We start from the raw sequence: 18,720 nt of genomic DNA, 5'->3' as shown, positions 1-18,720 counted from the left end.
CAGCATGGTTGCCATGCAGAGCTACAATATATACTCACATAATCTGTCTTATATACATTCAAAGACCCTTAAAAGAAGATAAACATAATAAGCAGATAGACTTTTCATTTCATGTACTTTAAAGTGCTTAATCCAGATTTTGACATGAACCACATACATCCTGGTCTCTGAGCTTGCATGCTGTCATGAATTTCCCTATGGAAAAGATTACAGAATGTGCATGACATGTTACGAAAGATAAAGTATAGGACTAATAGACTTAGATTAAGAACGGTGTAATGAGGAACATTTAAAAGCAACTGTCATCACACCAAATCAAAATAAGTAAATTTTGAAAGTGATCTGAAAGGAACAATGTGATTTTTTTCCCTGAGACCTCTCCCCCTTTTTTTAAAACATACAAAAAGCAAAAAAAAAAAAAAAAAAAAAAAAAAAGAATCTTTAGGAGGATTTCCCAGAAGGGTGTCGTTTACCACTAAAATATTTCATTCCAGCAGTTGAAAGACCATAAAAGGGTGAATGTCCTCCAGAGTCTCTAATAACGGTAATAGATCTTGTGTTACTATTCACAAGTGACCTCTGAGTCAGGCGATTTAATTTTTTCCCCTGCAGCATGGTTGGTTTCACACACAGTGTAATAACAGTTTTTGCACAACAAGACAATTCATCCAATGAGAAAGACTGTAATAGTCTTTCATGAACAGCATGTATCATTACAGCTTCAGCTAGGATTTGATTCAAGATGACCTAATATATGCATGCGTGATTCTTCATTTTTCTGTTGTTTTTTAAAAAAGATTCCTGACTTCCTTCAGCAATTTTGCAGACCATTGCCTGAACCCACCCTGGTTTCAAAAAATAACTAAGAACTCATCAAATGCTCCCTGAGCACTTTAAGTCAGGTACCAAGAATTCACCAGGCAACAGAAATGTGTATAATGCTCCTCGCTTCTAGTTTCTATGTGGGTTAAATGAAATTCCACTAATGTCTCAAAGGACAAAAAACATAAAAAGGGACAGAACGGGCATAACCGGTTATTGCAATTACTTTTATGCTTTGCAACATTTCAACAACGCACCATTAATTATAAAGACAATATGATATTACCGAGAAAATCTTTAGACAAAGTGAATTTTGAGACTTCCACTGTAAACCTCAGCAAAGCATGAAAGATTTAAAAACAGAAACCAAAGGAAAAGGTGTTAAATGAAAACCAACCATCTGGCAATCTCTGCTATCATGAGTGGTTCAGCATCGTTCAATGCCCACAGAAGCCTAAACCTAAGAATGTCTACACATTTCTTACTGCCTTGCTGATGAGATTAGGAAAGTTAAGCCCAGAATCTCTGCAGCAAAGGGCTGTAGTGACAGCTGCAGGAATTCTCAGGGGTTCCCTTCACCTTACTACCATAGGCTTCGCTTCCCCCTTCCATCTCTGAATCTGGGCAGGCCCCTCTGAGGAAGAGTATCGGCACTCCTTTGCTACAGGGCTAGGAGTGTCTTTACAGCTCTCCTGCCCCGAAGGGATTCTCCTACTGCTCCACTGCAAGCAGCCCAAACCTGTCAGATTAAGTTCTGTTTAGACTTTTGATGCAGGCGAGATGCTCTCTTCTGGTTTGATTGGTCAACACCCTCTAGGAATCCTGCTTCTTTCAGCAGAGGCCTGTATACTCCTTAAGCAAACCTCTAAAATGAGCTGAGACAATTCCACTCTAGTTCTCTTGCTCCTGCTGCCCACATTTTAACCAGAGGAAACACTAATATATCTTTTGCTTTGACAAATTCTAGACACACAAGTCAATCCCTACGTGGCTCTCTCTTTGTTTCCACTATCACAATAGCTAGCCAGTGCATCACTCTCTGTTAGATTTTTGGGGAAGTCATCAACCCATGGCACATGCCTGCCCACCCCAACTGCAAGGGATTCACATCAAGCTGGATGAGGGTATGTGGGGTTCTGTTGTGATCTCTGTCACTAGGCTTGAGATAAGGGGCTGGCGCTTGTAGGACTCAGCACTCCAGCAACTTTCTCCAAGAATCCTCCCTCTTTGCTTCACCTAACTTTTCATTTCCTAACTTCTAGACCTTTGGATGTGAGTAACGGGTTAAAAACTGCAATAGTACTCAGACATCGAGGTTTAATCCTACTACTCTACAGGTTTTATTGGGTGTTCTGTCTCAAAACTCATTTTGGTATCTTAAGGTCCCCACCAAAACTTCTGACATCCTGTTATATAACTTTATCTCCTCTATGTCTCATTACCCCAATACTTTAGATAAATTCCTATCTCCTGACTGCAAGACTCTTTAGGATCTTCCTTCCAAATAATTGCTCAGTATCCACTCCAGGATCAATTCCCCTCACCCTACATATTCCGGTTTAATACAGTACTACTTGCTGTCTCGTTACCCCACTGTGACCTGCCACAGATTTGTGTCTTTGCATATGCTCCCTATCCTGCTAGAACGCCTTTCCTTTACCCTGCATCAGGGAAACTTGTGGGCCTCTTCCTGTATGTTCCAGAGACACTTATATATCTCCACAATGGCAATTACCACCTTGTACTGAAAAGTAATTTTTAATGCCTCTGGAAAAAGACTAGGATCTATGATTCCTGGAAACAAAGACCATGTCCTTTCACCTTAGTGTACCAGAACTTGCCATATAGAAGGTATATAATATATATATATGTTGAATGACTAAATCAATGGCTTGAAAATGCTTGATAAATAAAATGGGACCTAATAAAAACAAGGTATCTACAATATTTCAAGCTAAATGCTAATTCCATGATAAATCCACTTAATGCAGATCAAATTGCATCATTAAAACTTGAATACAATTTGACAACTAAATACACGTAAGTACCGTAAAATGCCACCAGTATAATTATCACTAATAACTCAGACTACTAGAAACAATGAAGGTAGACAAGACTGGATTAGAGAAAAATGTTAAAGAAATAAAATTCGATTACTGTCACATATATACTGTAACAAACTAATTAGCCAAGTGTTGCCAAGTACCAGTCCCTGCTGATATGTCTTAATGAATAGATAATTTGATCATTTTTAAATTGGCACATTCATTGTACTAATGCAAATGAACAAACTCAAACTGCCTAAAAACAACAGCATCAACATCAGCTTACGTTTGAACTCAGCTTATATAAAATCACCCTGAATCCTAAATTAATAGGATTTCATTTAATAAGATTTTAATATAATCTAACCCAACCTTAACCCTGTCCCTGGAATCCACACTGTTCCATCAATTAGTTTAGATAACACATGACAACATTGGAAAATAGTTTATTGGTTCTAGGATGGTGGGCACATACATCTAATATATTTATGTAGTAATTCAATCAGGCAACAAAACAAGTATCAAAGCCCAGCAAGTGGGCAAGGTTACTAGGAGGCAAAAACAAGTGAGACACAGTTTACCTTGAGGAATTCCTTTTATAAATTCCAAATCTAATTGTAACCCAACGAAAATTTTCTTTGAAGATAACTATAGGACATTTCAGAATGCTAATTTGTCCTTATTTGTCTTTAATGCTATTTGTGATATGATAAATTCAGGTTACATGTATTTATATGCTTGTTTTCTTTATAGAAAAGAAATATACAAATTGTCTTAAATACAGATGCGATCCGCTACCACAAAAATGTTAATAAGCAAGCATGACAAGACACAAGGTCTCCAAAAGTCCAATCAATTCACCAGAAACCTACATATAGAAATCATCCCACTTCTTAACTACTTGTCTGGCTCCACTGAATTTGTAACCATGTCTAACCCATTTGAAGTAAACTGACTTCAGAATGCCATATTTCATTATATCAACTATTCTAAAAACTTGTCAAAGTGTCCATTGTATTATCTATCATGAAAAGCTCAAAACTGTCACTGGTAGGGTAGAACTCCAATGGGCTGAAAAGACAAAGGAAGAGCATAAGTCTCAAGACTTCTGGTGAGGGAGCTCACATAGTTGTCCAACTTTAAGAATTCTGGAGTAAACCTTTCCCACTAAATCCACCAAATCATGGCCTGTCATCTCGATTACAGCCATCAGAGAGTAGCTATAATTGTGACAAAATGTCAGTGGCTTTCTTTTACTTCCCAACAAGAAAATGAAATATAAAAGTACTGCTAATGAGCCTATGGTACACAAAGTAAAAAACTACTCTAGTACCTCCAAAAATGTATGTACTCCACTGTTTGCCCAACAGTGGCACTCAAAAAGGATCATATAAATGTCATATATAAAAAGTAGTGCTTCATATGTAATAGAAACAGGCAATAAGACTCTTCCAGTTAATTTCAAAGATGTTTGTTTAACTTGTATTTGTCCAGCAATAGCTGATGAATCACCTACTCCAGGCAGACCTCCTATTATGACTTAGCCACCGTTTTCTGGGCTCATACCAAACCGTATGCTTCCCTGCATCATACCACTTATCACAGGGCATTCTAATTGTATATTGCCCATCTTCCCTATGCACTGTGAATTTGCCAATAACTATCTTTGAATCCCAAGTTCTAATTAAAATGTGTGCCCCAAAGATGTTCTCCCTGACTGTTTACTAAATAACTGATTCTTCAATGCCCTTTCAAGCTCTTAAATGAACAGTACATCTTGTCAAACCTTTTAAATATTTCAAACCTAACAACCAACGTGTGATTTTCTCAACATTTTGTAAATGTTCTTTTTCAAAATAAAGGGAATACAACAACCTACTTTTTTGTTCACTAAAAAAAATTCTTGTCTTTAATTAGGTTTCAGAATTTCTCAGTTATGATCACTACAAACAAAAAAGTATAAAAGAATAATTTTTGACCATTAAGCAATAATCCCAACTGCAAGCATTCTTGTTGATGTTGATTCACTTGGAACATCTCAATCTCTTTTTGACACGTGCTTACATGAGTCATGACTCTGTACGTGTTCTATTTAGGTAGAAATATCTGGCTAAATGTGATTTGCCTATGTATAGAAGAGCCAATGGAAGCTAGCATAGAAGAGGAAAAAATAATCACACAAGATTGAAGATCTGGCCAGATTTCAAACACATGTTGAGGTTTCTTTCTTAACATCTAATTATCTCTACAACTGACTAGGCTAATCTAACAAACGTAAAGCTAGTGAACCTTGTTTACTCTTTCAAAAAATTTTTAAGAAATGGTTTAACTAAAAGTTGTAGAGAGGTAGTATAGCATGTTGGTAAGAGCACAGAGTCTGGATATGTGCTGAGTTCAAATTCTGACTTCGCCAATTACTGAATGGCTGTGTGAATCTGGAGAAGTTAATCAACATCTGTGCCTCTGTTCCTAAATAATAATGGTACCCAACCTCAAAGAGCTGTGAGTATTCAATGAGTTAGCTCATATATGCAAATCAAGTGATTAGAATAGTGACTGGTATATAATAAGCATATGTAAATGTTGGCTATTTTTATTAACTGTTACTTTGTTCAAGAAGATGGTTCAGCTTCTAAATGAGTAGACTATATTTACACCTATTTAGCCCTAGAAATTAAGGATAATAAAAGAAACAATTCATTCCAAAGCATCAGGTTATCAAAAGGCCTGTAACTGACTTACTCAACAGAGCTCAGAATGTGATCAAGCTGGCAAACATGATAAACACTCCACTTTTGGACTTGGCGGCACTATACGTGCAACTGGTTAAGTGAATATCTTTCTGCAGTGAAGTTAAGGTAATGAATCAGAATCCGTGTAACAAAGGTGATTAATGCAAAAAACCAAAACTAAATGTCTTATAATCATAAGATCATTGAACCTCAAATCAATCAATAGTAAATATTTATAACATGAATTCTACATTTAAAGTATTGTACTAGAAGTCATTATATGTTTTAGTAACATTTTATAAATTACATCAAACAGTTTTTATAACATTTCTAGTATTTCAAGGTACAGTTCTTATGCTATTTACAAATTATCTCTCTCCCATATACTGCCAATATGTTCTAATTTATTGTTTTTGTAAAGAAAATCAATCGGTTTTGTACACTGATCTGATATCTGGCCACCATATTGAACTCTCTTATCTAATCTAAAAGCAAAAGTTTTCAGTAAATTCTCTAGTATTTTCTAATTGTCTGTAAGTATTAGGAGCTCTGGGTTTTTATTTTATTACACGTATATAACTTTTATTTCTTTTTCATGAATTAACAATGGCCAGAACCTCCAGAAAAATAGTAAAATTGACATCAAACATACTTTTCCTAATTTCAATGGAACTGCTTCTAAATAAAATTGGACTTGAGATTCTACCATTTGTCAGTATAAAATACTCCTCTTCATCTTGTGTAAGGCTTTTTACCTTGGATTCTATATCATCTATCTTGGATGATAATATTACCACATCTTATGCTTTCTTAATGATCTACCTAGCTTTTCATTTTCACTCTTTCATTTTCAACTGTCACTTGTTTCAAGGTTTGTCTCTTAGAAAAAGTATAGAATTGTGTTTTTTTAATAATATGAGCCTTTATTTTTTTAACTGAAGTATAGTTGATTTACAATATTGTGTTAGTTTCAGGTGTAGAGCAGAGTAACTCAGTTATACATATGTATTTTTCAGATTATTTTCCAGTATAGGTTATTACAAGATATACAGTTCCCTGTGCTATACAGTAAATCCTTGTTACTTATCTATTTTATGTATAGTAGTTTGTTAATCCCATACTCCTAATTTATCCCTCCCCCTGCTCTCCCATTTGGTAACCATAAGTTTATTTTCTATAGCTGTGAATCTGTTTCTGTTTTGTATATAGATTCCATTTGTTTTTTTTCTTTAGATTCCAAATATAAGTGATATCATATAGTATTTGTTTTCCTCTGACTTACTTCACTAAATATAATATTCTCTAGGTCCATCCGTGTTGCTGTGAATGGCAATATTTCATTCTTTATTATGGCTTAGTAATAGTCCATTCTGTATATATACCTCACCTTCTTAAGCAAACCGTCTGTTGATAAGCACATGGGTTGCTTCCATGTCTTGGCCATCATAAATAGTGCTGCTATGAACACTGGGGTGCACGTATATTTTCAAATTAGTTTTCATCTTTTACAAATATATAACCAGGAGTGGGATTGCTGGATCATATGGTAGCTCTATTTTTATTTTCTTAAGGAACCTCCATACTGTTTTCCATAGTGGCTTCATCAATTTACATTTCCACCAACTGTGCAAGAGGGTTCCCTTTTCTCCACACCCTCTCCATCATTTGTTATTTGTAGACTTTTTAATAATAACCATTCTGACAGGTGTGAGGTGATACCTCCTTGAGGTTTTGATTTTCATTTCTAATAATTACGTGATGCTGAGCATCTTTTCATGTGCCTGTTGGCCATCTGTATGTCTCCTTTGGAGAAATGTCTATTTAGGTCTTCTGCCCATTTCCTGACTGGGTTGTTTGGTTTTTTTCAATATTGAGTTGTCTGTGCTGCTTATATATTTTGGATATTAACTCCTTATTGGTCACATCATTTGCAATTTTTTTCTCCCATTCTGTAGGCTTTTTCATTTTGTTGATGGTTTCATTTGCTGTTCAAAAGCTTTTAAATTTGATTAGGTCCCACTCATTTATTTTTGCTTTTATTTCTTTTGCCTTAGGAGACTGATCTAAGAAAATATTGCTATGATTTATGTCAGAAGATGTTTTGCCTATGTTTTCTCCTAGGAGTTTTATGGTGTCGCGTCTTATATTTAGGTCTTTATAAACTATTTTGAATGTATTTTTGTATCTCGTGTGAGGGAGTGTTCTAATTTCATGGAATTACAAGTAGCTGTCCAGCTTTCCCAACACCACTTTTTGAAGAGACTGTCTTTTCTCCATTGTATATTCCTGCCTTCTTTGTTGTTGATTAATTGACCATAGGTGTGTGGGTCTACTTCTGGGCTTTCTATTCTGTTCCATTGATCTATATTTCTGCTTTGTTTGTTTTCTATGGATGTTTCTGTGCCAGTATCATGTTGTTTTGATTACTGTAGCTTTATAGTATAGTCTGAAATCTGGAAGGGTTATGCCTCCAGCTTTGTTCTTTTTCTTCAGGATTGCTTTGGCAATTCTGGGTCTTTTGTGGTTCCATATAAATTTTAGGGTAATTTGGTCTAGTTCTGTAAAAAATGTCATGGATATTTTGTTTTTGTTTTTTTTTGTTTTTTGGGGTTTTTTTTTGCGATACGCAGGCCTCTCACTGTTGTGGCCTCTCCCGTTGCGGAGCACAGGCTCCGGACGTGCAGGCTCAGCGGCCATGACTCACAGGCCCAGCCGCTCCACAGCACGTGGGATCTTCCTGGACCAGAGCACGAACCCATGTCCCCTGCATCGGCAGGCGGACTCTCAACCACTGTGCCACCAGGGAAGCCCTGTCATGGGTATTTTGATAGAAATTGCATTACATCTGTAGATCGCTTTGGATAGTATTATGAGCCTTTTTTTTTGATAAGGGAATTTAATTCATTCACAGTAATTATGGTAACTGGAATATTTGGAATTATTCCTACCATCTTATTTTATGTTAATATTTGCCATCATTTTTAGGTTTTTTAAAAAATTGTTTTCCTTTTGTTATATTATTTGGAAGTTATAAATCACCTTTAGTTACTAATAAAGGTTTAAATACATATTTAAACTTATTTTTCTACTAACATCAAAAAATACTCAGTTTAAAAACAAAATTCCACCCTTACTTAGCATGTTCTCACTCTTCGCACCACCACATTCCCACTACCTACTCCGACCACTTCCCATGTTTTAAAGCTTGGACTTTGTTCCAGGTAGTTATTTTTCATAGTTTACACAAACAATTATGGTTAATTTAAAGTAATATTTACTGGATATTTTGATCACCTTTTAACATCTCTTCTCTGTACTTTCTTGGATTCATTTTCAGTTTTGCTAGAACACATTCTTGAGGGGCTTTTCCCCCCATAAAATCAGTAACCAAGAAATGTTCTTGAATTATTGTCCATCAGAAAAAGCCTTTATTACCATCACTTGTAAAATGTAGAATGATGGAAAGGAATATTCCAGGTTCAAAGTGACTTTCCTCAAGAAATTGGAAGACAATATACCAATGTATTCCAGTACCCAGTGGGCTGCTATAAAAAATCTAAGGTCAATCCAATTTTAAATGACTTCATCTTTTCCAACTCTTCTCTAAAATCTCTTTTGATGTTCTCTTTATTCTTGACGTTCTGGGCATGGATATAGGTATTGACCTATTCTCACTTGTGCTACGTGGCTTTCAGGGGGTCCTAACAATCTATATCTTTGTGTCTTTTTTGAGCTTAGGAAATAATTTTCTATCATATTTTAAGTTTTTCTCCTTTTCTCTTCAGTTTTCTCCAATTGAAATTCCTACAGAAAGATGTTAGAACTCCAAGATTGACCTTCAATGTCGTAACTTGTTCAGTTTTCATATTTTTTCTATATTCTGAAATATTTAGTTGGCTAGTCTATAAATCACTAATCCAGCCTCTATTTACGTACTGTGGCAACCAAGTTTTTAATTTCTAAAATCTCTTGCTCTTGAATTTCTTCTTCATCACAGCAGTATCTTATATACAATACAAAAACATACAATATCTTGCCAACGTCTCATAGGTACTGGATTGTTTTTATATTATCCTCTGCGCCCCAAGTTCTTCTTCTGAAAAGAGATGCTCTGGTTAGTCATGCTGTTAAATTTTCTTAAAAGTCTGATGAGCCTTGAGTATCCATTTTCTTGATGAATTAAGGCAAAACTCATTGGAGAGAGCTGACGTGGGTTGCTTCTGTAGATGTAAAGAAATGTTTCCTTAATTAAGACTCCCCTCTGAATTGAAGGATTGACTATGGAAGGGCTGAAGAATAAATGGTAAGGGATGTCCACTGACAGCTCCACTTTGGGGTGTCTGGCCACGATACAAGTAGGCAGGGGACGAACACCCCTTTTTCCTTCCCTGTCCTCTGACCAAATAAGAAAAATTTTATTCTGGCAATGGTGGACTTTGTGTTTTTCCCCTTGAGAAGAATTCCTCATGCCTTTTACAAAATTCAAAGTTACCACAAAATTTGTTCCCCTCTGAGTCCTTCAGCAACACCAGAAGCCCATTTCAAGCAGGTTTTAATCTGAAGACAAAGCTACTGCTAACTGATATTCAACTGGGAGCAAACAGACTCCGCTGTTCTAAATGCACTTCTAGGCCCCATCCTCACCAAACCCACCCCCATCCTTTCTGTTACTCAGTGTTCAGTGACACAACAAGACAAATGGCTTCTGTTTCATTATATGAGTAAGCTAGTGAGTATCACAGTGATCTAGGGTTGAACTTTTTAAGCAATTTATACTCTGTTGACTTCTCAGAAGAAACTCAGCCCAATATTAGCCCTCAGGAAGTCAAGAAAGGTAAAAAATTGACACAGGACTGCTTCCCTGAGTATAAACTCAAGGCTTCATGCAAAAAACTGAAAAAAATATAAAAAGGTTCAAATGCAAGTTAAAACCATTTTATTCTATAGATATCTATGTTGGGTTTATAAAGAAGAAATAAACATATTGCCACAGGATGGAATAGATACTTGACCCTGTATTTTTGTCCGTGTTCCTCTTTGTCTAATTGTTTCATGCTGACAGGCTCGTCCCAATTTTGCTCCAGGCATAATCAATGCTATGGCTGCAAGGGAATAGTAGTACAGCATTTCTTATCTGTAAAGCTCTTTATTAAAAGTACTGTACATTCTGGCTTCTTTTTGCCGGTACGAAGAACACAGGAAGCCGACTGACTTCAGGGGGTAGCAATTCATAGAACTCGGTGACAATAGAACAGAGTGCAAAGTGTCCAAGGACTCTTTGTGCAAGTTCCTTTATAGAATATATTTTCTCCTTTTCTCACAGCAGTAACTTACAGACCATTAAATTTCACACATTTCCTATTCATTTTCCATGTTAAAATATGGCTTATGACCTAGAGTAGAACTATCACAGGATTCTGCCCTGAAAGTCAACTTTTTACTATTTGATAATATATGACTTTTAAAAGACCAGCAAGTCATGGGCCATGAACCTATCTCCATAAGTGATTTAAATGGCTCAAACATGTGTACACCTTCACAAATGGGGAAAAAAAAAAAAAAAAAAGCCCTGAAAACATTACAAAGGATAAGATAAAATTATCAAAGACTGCAATTGTTCCCATTAAGTAAGACCTTTAGTGAGACTTAACAACCAAAAGGTAAAAGGGAAGTAAAAGTCCTCAGAGTTGTAAATGCAAGCAAAAACAAAATAAGACAAACAAAAAAACACAGCTCTATTCCAAACAAGAGAAAAGCAAGCAAGTACCAAGGATTTGAAAGAGGCATTGGGTTTCACAAAACTTAATTTGATAAGCTCCTCGGTGAGAGTAGATTTTAAGGAAGGAACTTGTGGTTCTCTAAAGTCAAAGTTTATAAACTTTTCCTCTTTGGCATATTCCATTTTATAAACTAGTCAAAAAGGAACTGTTATGCCTTACATGTAGCAGTTAGAGTTCTTCCACTGAAGGTGAAATACTAAGCTATTGTAAGATTTTACTTTAAACCATCTCAGCCTATCTAAAAATTACTCATCTTCGTGGTTAATGTTCAATTCAGATGCCTAAGTATTTAATCTTGCCGTAAACTCTTAACAATATAGGTAGAAACAGAAAGAAAACATATTTTCTTAGGTTTTAAAACCACTAACAAGCAGCCTGGATTTCCAAAAGAGAATATAATCTGTTGTCAGGTGTTCTCTCTACATCTATTTATATGACATACTATTAAGCATTTAATAACCTATAGTCTTCTGCAGAATCACTATCTATGTGAAAAGTAGCCTCCTCCTCCAACACCTCTATTATTCTCTAGGATATAATACTTCAGATGGAGAAATGTCAATTCCGATAGCTAGAGGGAAGCTATAGTTAATAATATAACTAATATAGTAAGTGGTTATTATAACAATTATATATTTAATATATTAAATATTATGTAATAATTAGCCAATGATATAGCTAATATAATATAGCTAAGCCAATAGATATTAGAGAAGGTTTTAAGAGGTGAATAGTATCCCTTTCTTCTCAAGGGGCCAGGGGCCAGAGTAATAATGTCGGGAACTGGGGGGAAGGCAGGGGAGTCCCACGTAGACACAGAGAAAAGTTTACCTGAGGCTGCCAGAAGGAACATGGGTGGGATATTACTGGAAACCAAGGTCAGAGTTGGCAAAGAACTAAACATAAACTCCAAAAGGGAAATGAGAGTTAGGAAGAGAGGAAGAAAAAGTAAGGTTTCTGGCTGAGAGTCTTAGAAGCAAGATACAATCAGGTATATGGAATGGGTTGAGGAAAGTGGTACAGAACTGGTGCTATCACCAGTTAAGTTTCTATAGAGGCACACAGTGCAGGTCACAGAGCCAGACATGGTTCTTAATTAGTGAGCTGTCGCTGTGCTGGGCTCACCTGAAAGGGGAGATAGGAAGTCAATCAACATGTGTTGATTAAGGGTTATTAACCTCTTCTTAAGGAGGTTGTATCAGTCTCAGACATTTCCAAACTGTCCACAATCATGTTTCATAGATTAGTCAATCATTTAATAAGGGTTCAAAATATGATTTGATATTGCCCTTTAAAAAACCATTCAATTAAAATTTAGAAAATGTCCTTATTTAAGCCTGGGGTTCACAATATCCCTTGATTAGAGCCTATGTTTATATTCACTACCACTGATTTCAAACTAGATGTGACCAGATCTGGACAAATCACAGTTAGGAAATAGCTCTCTGAAGAAGAAACAATAAGCCCAACAGGACATTACTGTTTATGAGCCATGAAGCCATGTGCTTCAACCATCATTCAGGCATCTCTGAAGGCAGCATGAATGATTTACATCAAACTGTGGGGAAAAAAACATTACTCACAGTATCAGAAAGGCAGGAACTGTTATATAAACATAACCAAAAAGCACATGAATCCATCATCTGCAATTTCCAGAAAAAAACACTAATTTAGGAATTAGATGGCGTTCCCATATATTATAAGCACAGACTATGATACGAAAATCTCTCTCTAAACTAAATCAATGTGTTTAAAAACTTTCACGACTTCCATGGGAATTCACACAGGATGCTCATTCTTGGATCTCTCCCCAGAACACTCTAAGACATTCCTTCCAAGAAAGAAAAGGCACTTAATTTTTACTGAGAGCTGCCTGACCTGAGCTTGTATCTTCTGCAAATTAAGTCTCATGATGTCTGGATAAGAAGACTATATGGATTATCAGTAACTGCTGACAGCATTTCTAGATATGGAAAAAAAAATTTCCTTACTATTTTTTTCAAGTGTCAATTTATTGCTGTGGCCTTGAGTAACTATCTAGTTATTTTAACACCATCATCTATCCAGTTAACTCTAAAATGGTACTCACAAGGCCAAGTTCCCTTCAGACTATCTAGCTTCATTAGACTTCCATGGCCCATGTATTAAACCCAACACAAAACGCATGCCACAGGGGAACACGGTGAGGGACTAAGGATGAAAACTCACTGGGGAAGGGGATCCATCAAAGTACCTGATAAGTAAGAAGAATAATTACATTTTTAAAGAAGTATATTTTCTTATCATTATTAACACTAAAAGTGTTAGTTGATATTGATAACTTGCATTACTATGAATAAGTACTATCAAAAATAATTTCTATTAATACCTTAGAATGAATAATCATAATCACACTAAACACAATTCAAATATGGCACATCTCTTTCAAACTTTTCAAATATTTTCTCTCACAAGGTCTTAGAGTAGAATTCTTACAATAAATTATGGTGTCACACAAACACAATACTGCAGGCCAGTGAACTCTATATAAGAGGTTAAGTGACCACCAAAACAGAGTTAGAAGACAGCTTCTAAATTCCTATTCTTACATACCAATTTACTTAGTATCTGCTTATTAGTAGTCTAAGACTTTTCTTTAGTATTGACTCCCCCATGAATTTGAGCCAATGATTGCTTAAACATAATATACCTTTTTATAAGGTAAGAAAGGACAAACACACATGAAACAATACATTTCATGCAGTCATGTCAACTCAATGAAAGAAACAGAAAACACTCCTCCAATAATAGATCTCAACCCTAACTCATCTAATTGAATCTACACCAAGCAGTTACAATTAGAGAATTGCTTTTTCACAATATTCATTCCTCTTCTTCAGGCTGCTTTACCTTGTAGCTAAAAGCCAGAGAAATGATATGATATGGTCACTTCATAAGGAAAAGTGAAGAACACTACCTCCTACTTCTAGTCTTCTTTTATCCTTTTCAAAAGACTTAAATAACTCCACTTGTAAGTTCTTATTAATTATATTGCCTTTGCTTCTGCATGAGTTTGGGTAACTACATTTCAACATTTTACCCTACCATTCACCTTAACAAGCAAAATTACATGGGGTGTTTTTACTCACTTCTTTAAAAACTTCCTAGAAATTATCAACAGAAGTGTAACATATTGACTTTAATTTATAGCACTGCTTCTTAATAAACATTTATTGAATAAATAAATGAACCGGGATGGTCACCCCAGTGCTTCCCAACTTTTTCCATTTCATGGCACACATGAAAAGTGTTTACAAGGATCCTGGATCACCCTAGAATTTCAAAGACTAAATGCATTTCCTAAGTATCAATACATACATTGGTATAACACATGTTCTACACCAGTGGCAAACATAGGTCAGGTAACCTACAGTATGACTTCCTCAGATAATCTCCAGGCATTACCTGTGCATTAACTATTCTAAAGAGATAATCCTACAAGGTGTCAACAGTGATAAAAAGCATTTGGTAGAATTAGGATTGTTACAGAAGCTGAAGGAAGAAATAAAGTAGGAAGCAAGCTGAAGTGCTTCACGTTATGTGAGACAAAGGTACTCTGAATACATTACGGATCCACTTGCAGAATCAGACAGAGAAATCTAGTCAGAGGGAAAACTTGTGAGATAGCAGTTGTTTACCTGACAAAACGGAATGAGCGTGACAAGTTGGGGACAAAAAGGAATTGCAAATACATTAACTTCATTATCTAGGAAAACATATTTATCCCACCTTCACCAAATTTTTCTCCTATAGGAACACTCCATAAAGAGATGGACTTTTTCTTCACCATGCTTCATAAAGAACACAAGCACAGACACTAAGATAGAGAAGATAATAAAAATGCCATACCTACTTGGTTAGGAAATCCTTCCCTTAACAGGAAATGCATTCTAGAGATTCTATCCAATAGAAAAAGAATTACAGATATCTATGCTAAATATATGGTTAGTTTAAAAGGCGGGGCGGGGGGAGTTTTATTAATAATGTCTGATGGTTATCTTATTATTATACTCCAAGAACTGTGCAGATAGGAAAAATGATTATTTATCTTTAGTAAGTTTAATATGTTTATTAAACAACATATCTTTAACATGTTGTTTTATACGGTACTGATCAGCATGTTAATCAGTACCATATAAAACAATGACCCACTTTTTTTTTGTTTATTAAATGACTGAATAAAAATACGATCAAATTGCAAGAAGTTAAAAAGAGATTAATTCCTATTATACAGGCCCATTTATTCTGAATTAACTAATTTTTCCACCTTAAAAGATTGATATGAGAACTAAGGGATATGCATCTTGGAATAGGGTGCAAGAGTTAATGAAAGCATTACAAATTAGCAAATCCATCAATAACAAAAATAACAGATTAGCAACATGTGTAGATTCTCTTTCGAAGTGTCTTTCATTAAAGAAGCATGTGCATCATGAAGTAGACATCAACTCAGAGTAAGGAGAAAAAAGAAAAAAATTGGAAAATAAAGATAGCAAAAAAAAAAGCAACCTGTACTCTAAAACTCTGATAAAAATTATCCACAATGAAAGAATAATCTACAATTCCAATATTAAGCTTTACCCCCATTACTGCTCCATTACCTGAGAGGAATCAGCTTGGGCAAATTCTGTAGTGACCTTCAGTATCTGACGAAGATGTCGTCCTTTATCTTCAACAAGGAGGTAAGCCAGCAGAAGAAAAACATGCGCAGGGATCGCTGTGGTAATAGGGAGCAATGACTCTACGGAAGCTAACCAGTCACTTATCGCAGACTCTTCTCTCATTACTTCAAGGATCCTCCAGGCTGTAAATATTGAACCATACATGCTGGTTATAGGGAACACAAGCTTGTAGGAGAGCTGAAAAGTAAACACAAAAAAAGGCATGAATAAATGAGATAAATCTATCCGTCAGGAATACATTTCTGACATTCATTTATTTTTTATATTTCATTGTAAGAAATCAATCCTTCCAACAAAATGAATACAAAATTTTCCATTCCTGCCCAAAACCTCTCTGCACGTATTTAAGCTAATGGGATTACACAAAAAGAAAATAGCTGTCAGGTGGAACTCTAGAATAATTTATTACCAATTTTCCTCATGTTTACCATTCGCTCCAATTTAAGGCAGAAAAAAAAAAAAGAGTCAATATACAAAACCCAGAAGCAACAGAGTTTGGGAAAAGCCATTACCACTTACGAAGTATTCACCAGTGAGAGGGAAGATAGAAAAAAACACTGTATTTGCCCAGCTCCAGGGCCCAGTAAGAGGCAATTCGGGGCAGATGGCAGACTTGGACTAAGGACAATTCATTTTTGTAACAGTCAGTCTGTTGACAGGAACAGAGTTGGTTCAGCTGGAGCCTGGAAATTCATTAATAACTGTGAATAACTCCTGCAAGAAGAAATAGCCTGACAGCTCTAAATTGAAATGATACCCGAAGAAGATGTTACACTTAAGTCAATCTGAGGAATGACTCCTCATGGAAGTCAAGTGGTGCAGTCAGGGTCAGAGACTGGATAGAACTCTGCCAATGTGAGCTGTGTGTCCGAATGGCCCGGGAGAAGCCACAGACATTAATGAGGAATTAGATATTGCCTGCTCAAAAAATAATTCAATTCATTTAGAGTACAATGAGACAAATTAGAAATTTCTAGATTATAACTATCCTGTTATTGGAGACTGACTTACATGGATAAGAATAACAGTTGAAAGGATGAGAAGTTAAGCCTTATAAAACTTTTTAATAACAACTTTATTGAGATATAATTCACATCATAAAATCCAGCCTTTTAAAGTTTATAACTCAGTGAATTTTAGTAATTCATAGAATTGTGTAACCATCATCACCAGCTAACTTTAGAACATTTTTCGCTACCTCAAAAGGAAACCCCGTGCCCATTAACAGTCCCTCTTTATTCCTTCTGGCCCCCAGGCCCGGGCAACCATTAATCTACTTTCTGTTTCTATTCTGACCATTTCAGATAGTAGGAGCCACACAATATGTGGTTTTTTGTGGCTGGCTTCTTTTACTAAGGAACTAATGCCTGCCTTCCTGCCAAAATTATTGAAGTTGATAATGAGATAGCATCCACAAAGCACTAGCACAGTGCCTAAAGTTGCAGAGGAAAGAAAAATATTATCCTTGTCATCTTTAGGAGAGAAAAATAAAATTGCTGGATATGAGTATAAGAGAAAATAATTGGAAATCACCATGAACCATAACTCGAGTCAAAAGCAGCAACATTACAGAGTAAACACAGTGAAACAGAAAAGTAATCCTACTTTGCTTAAAGTATTAGTCCAGGTTTAGGCTCTGTTTTTTGTTTGCTTGTTTTCCTAAGGTAGAACAATGAGGAGAGGAGAAAGGCACAATGTTAAATAAGAGACCACAGAACAGCCTCTCTGTCCCATTGAGTGACAGCTGCCACTGGCACAGTCCCAGGGCAAAGGTGCCACCAAGGGTTTTCTCTCAGCACCAGCTACCAAATCCTAGCCCCACCGCCTGGGGGAGGACCTGTGAAAGTGCTGATAGGCCCTGTGTTTTAGAGGAGAAAGTAGGTGTTTAAAAATAAAAGAGAGGCTCATGTCAGGTGAATTATATCTCAATAAAAAAATAAGAGAGAAGAAAACACAGAAAAATAACATTTAACTGAATATTAAATGGTTGCAAATCATCTTCAGACGTGAAATAGTTGCGAACCTTTACTTTTTAAAAAACTACTATGAAAAGACCACCCTCAGGGGGCTTCCCTGGTGGTGCAGTGGTTGAGAGTCAGCCTGCCGATGCAGGGGATGCGGGTTCGTGCCCTGGTCTGGGAAGATCCCACATGCCGCGGAGCGGCTAGTCCCGTGAGCCATGGCAGATGAGCCTGCGCGTCTGGAGCCTGTGCTCCACAACAGGAGAGGCCACAACAGGGAGAAAATATTTGCAAATGAAGCAACTGACAAAGGATTAATCTCCAAAATTTACAAGCAGCTCATGCAGCTCAATATCAAAAAACAAACAACCCAATCCAAAATTGGGCAGAAGACCTAAATAGACATTTCTCCAAAGAAGATATACAGACTGCCAACAGACACATGAAAGAATGCTCAATATCATTAATCATTAGAGAAATGCAAATCAAAACTACAATGAGATACCATCTCACACCAGTCAGAATGGCCATCATCAAAAAATCTACAAACAATAAATGCTGGAGCGGATGTGGAGAAAAGGGAACCCTCTTGCACTGTTGGTGGGAATGTAAATTGATACAGCCACTATGGAACAGTATGGACATTCCTTAAAAAACTA

At 36.1% G+C, this 18,720-nt stretch overlaps 1 protein-coding gene and 1 non-coding gene across 9 annotated transcripts in view; both read right to left on the bottom strand.

Moving 5' to 3' along the window:
* Positions 1-18,720, bottom strand: part of FOCAD (focadhesin) — a 314,089-nt gene that overhangs the window by 189,268 nt on the left and 106,101 nt on the right. For all 8 annotated transcript variants that reach the window (XR_004350331.1, XM_032634650.1, XM_032634653.1 and 5 more), the window contains one exon: positions 16,020-16,277. Coding sequence is in view for 7 of the 8 variants with exons in the window: in XM_032634650.1 (XP_032490541.1) it covers positions 16,020-16,277 (258 nt within the window). In the remaining variant the exon portion in view is untranslated. The remainder of the gene's footprint in view (positions 1-16,019; positions 16,278-18,720) is intronic.
* Positions 17,824-17,952, bottom strand: LOC116756187. Its single transcript, XR_004350560.1, has one exon. It is a non-coding gene; the product is annotated as a small nucleolar RNA SNORA30/SNORA37 family (small nucleolar RNA).

The sequence above is a fragment of the Phocoena sinus genome, chromosome 6 (assembly GCF_008692025.1).
Source record: "Phocoena sinus isolate mPhoSin1 chromosome 6, mPhoSin1.pri, whole genome shotgun sequence".
NCBI lineage: Eukaryota > Metazoa > Chordata > Mammalia > Artiodactyla > Phocoenidae > Phocoena > Phocoena sinus.
The sequence above is the reverse complement of the archived record's forward strand: the minus strand, read 5'-3'. Positions and strand labels throughout refer to the sequence as shown.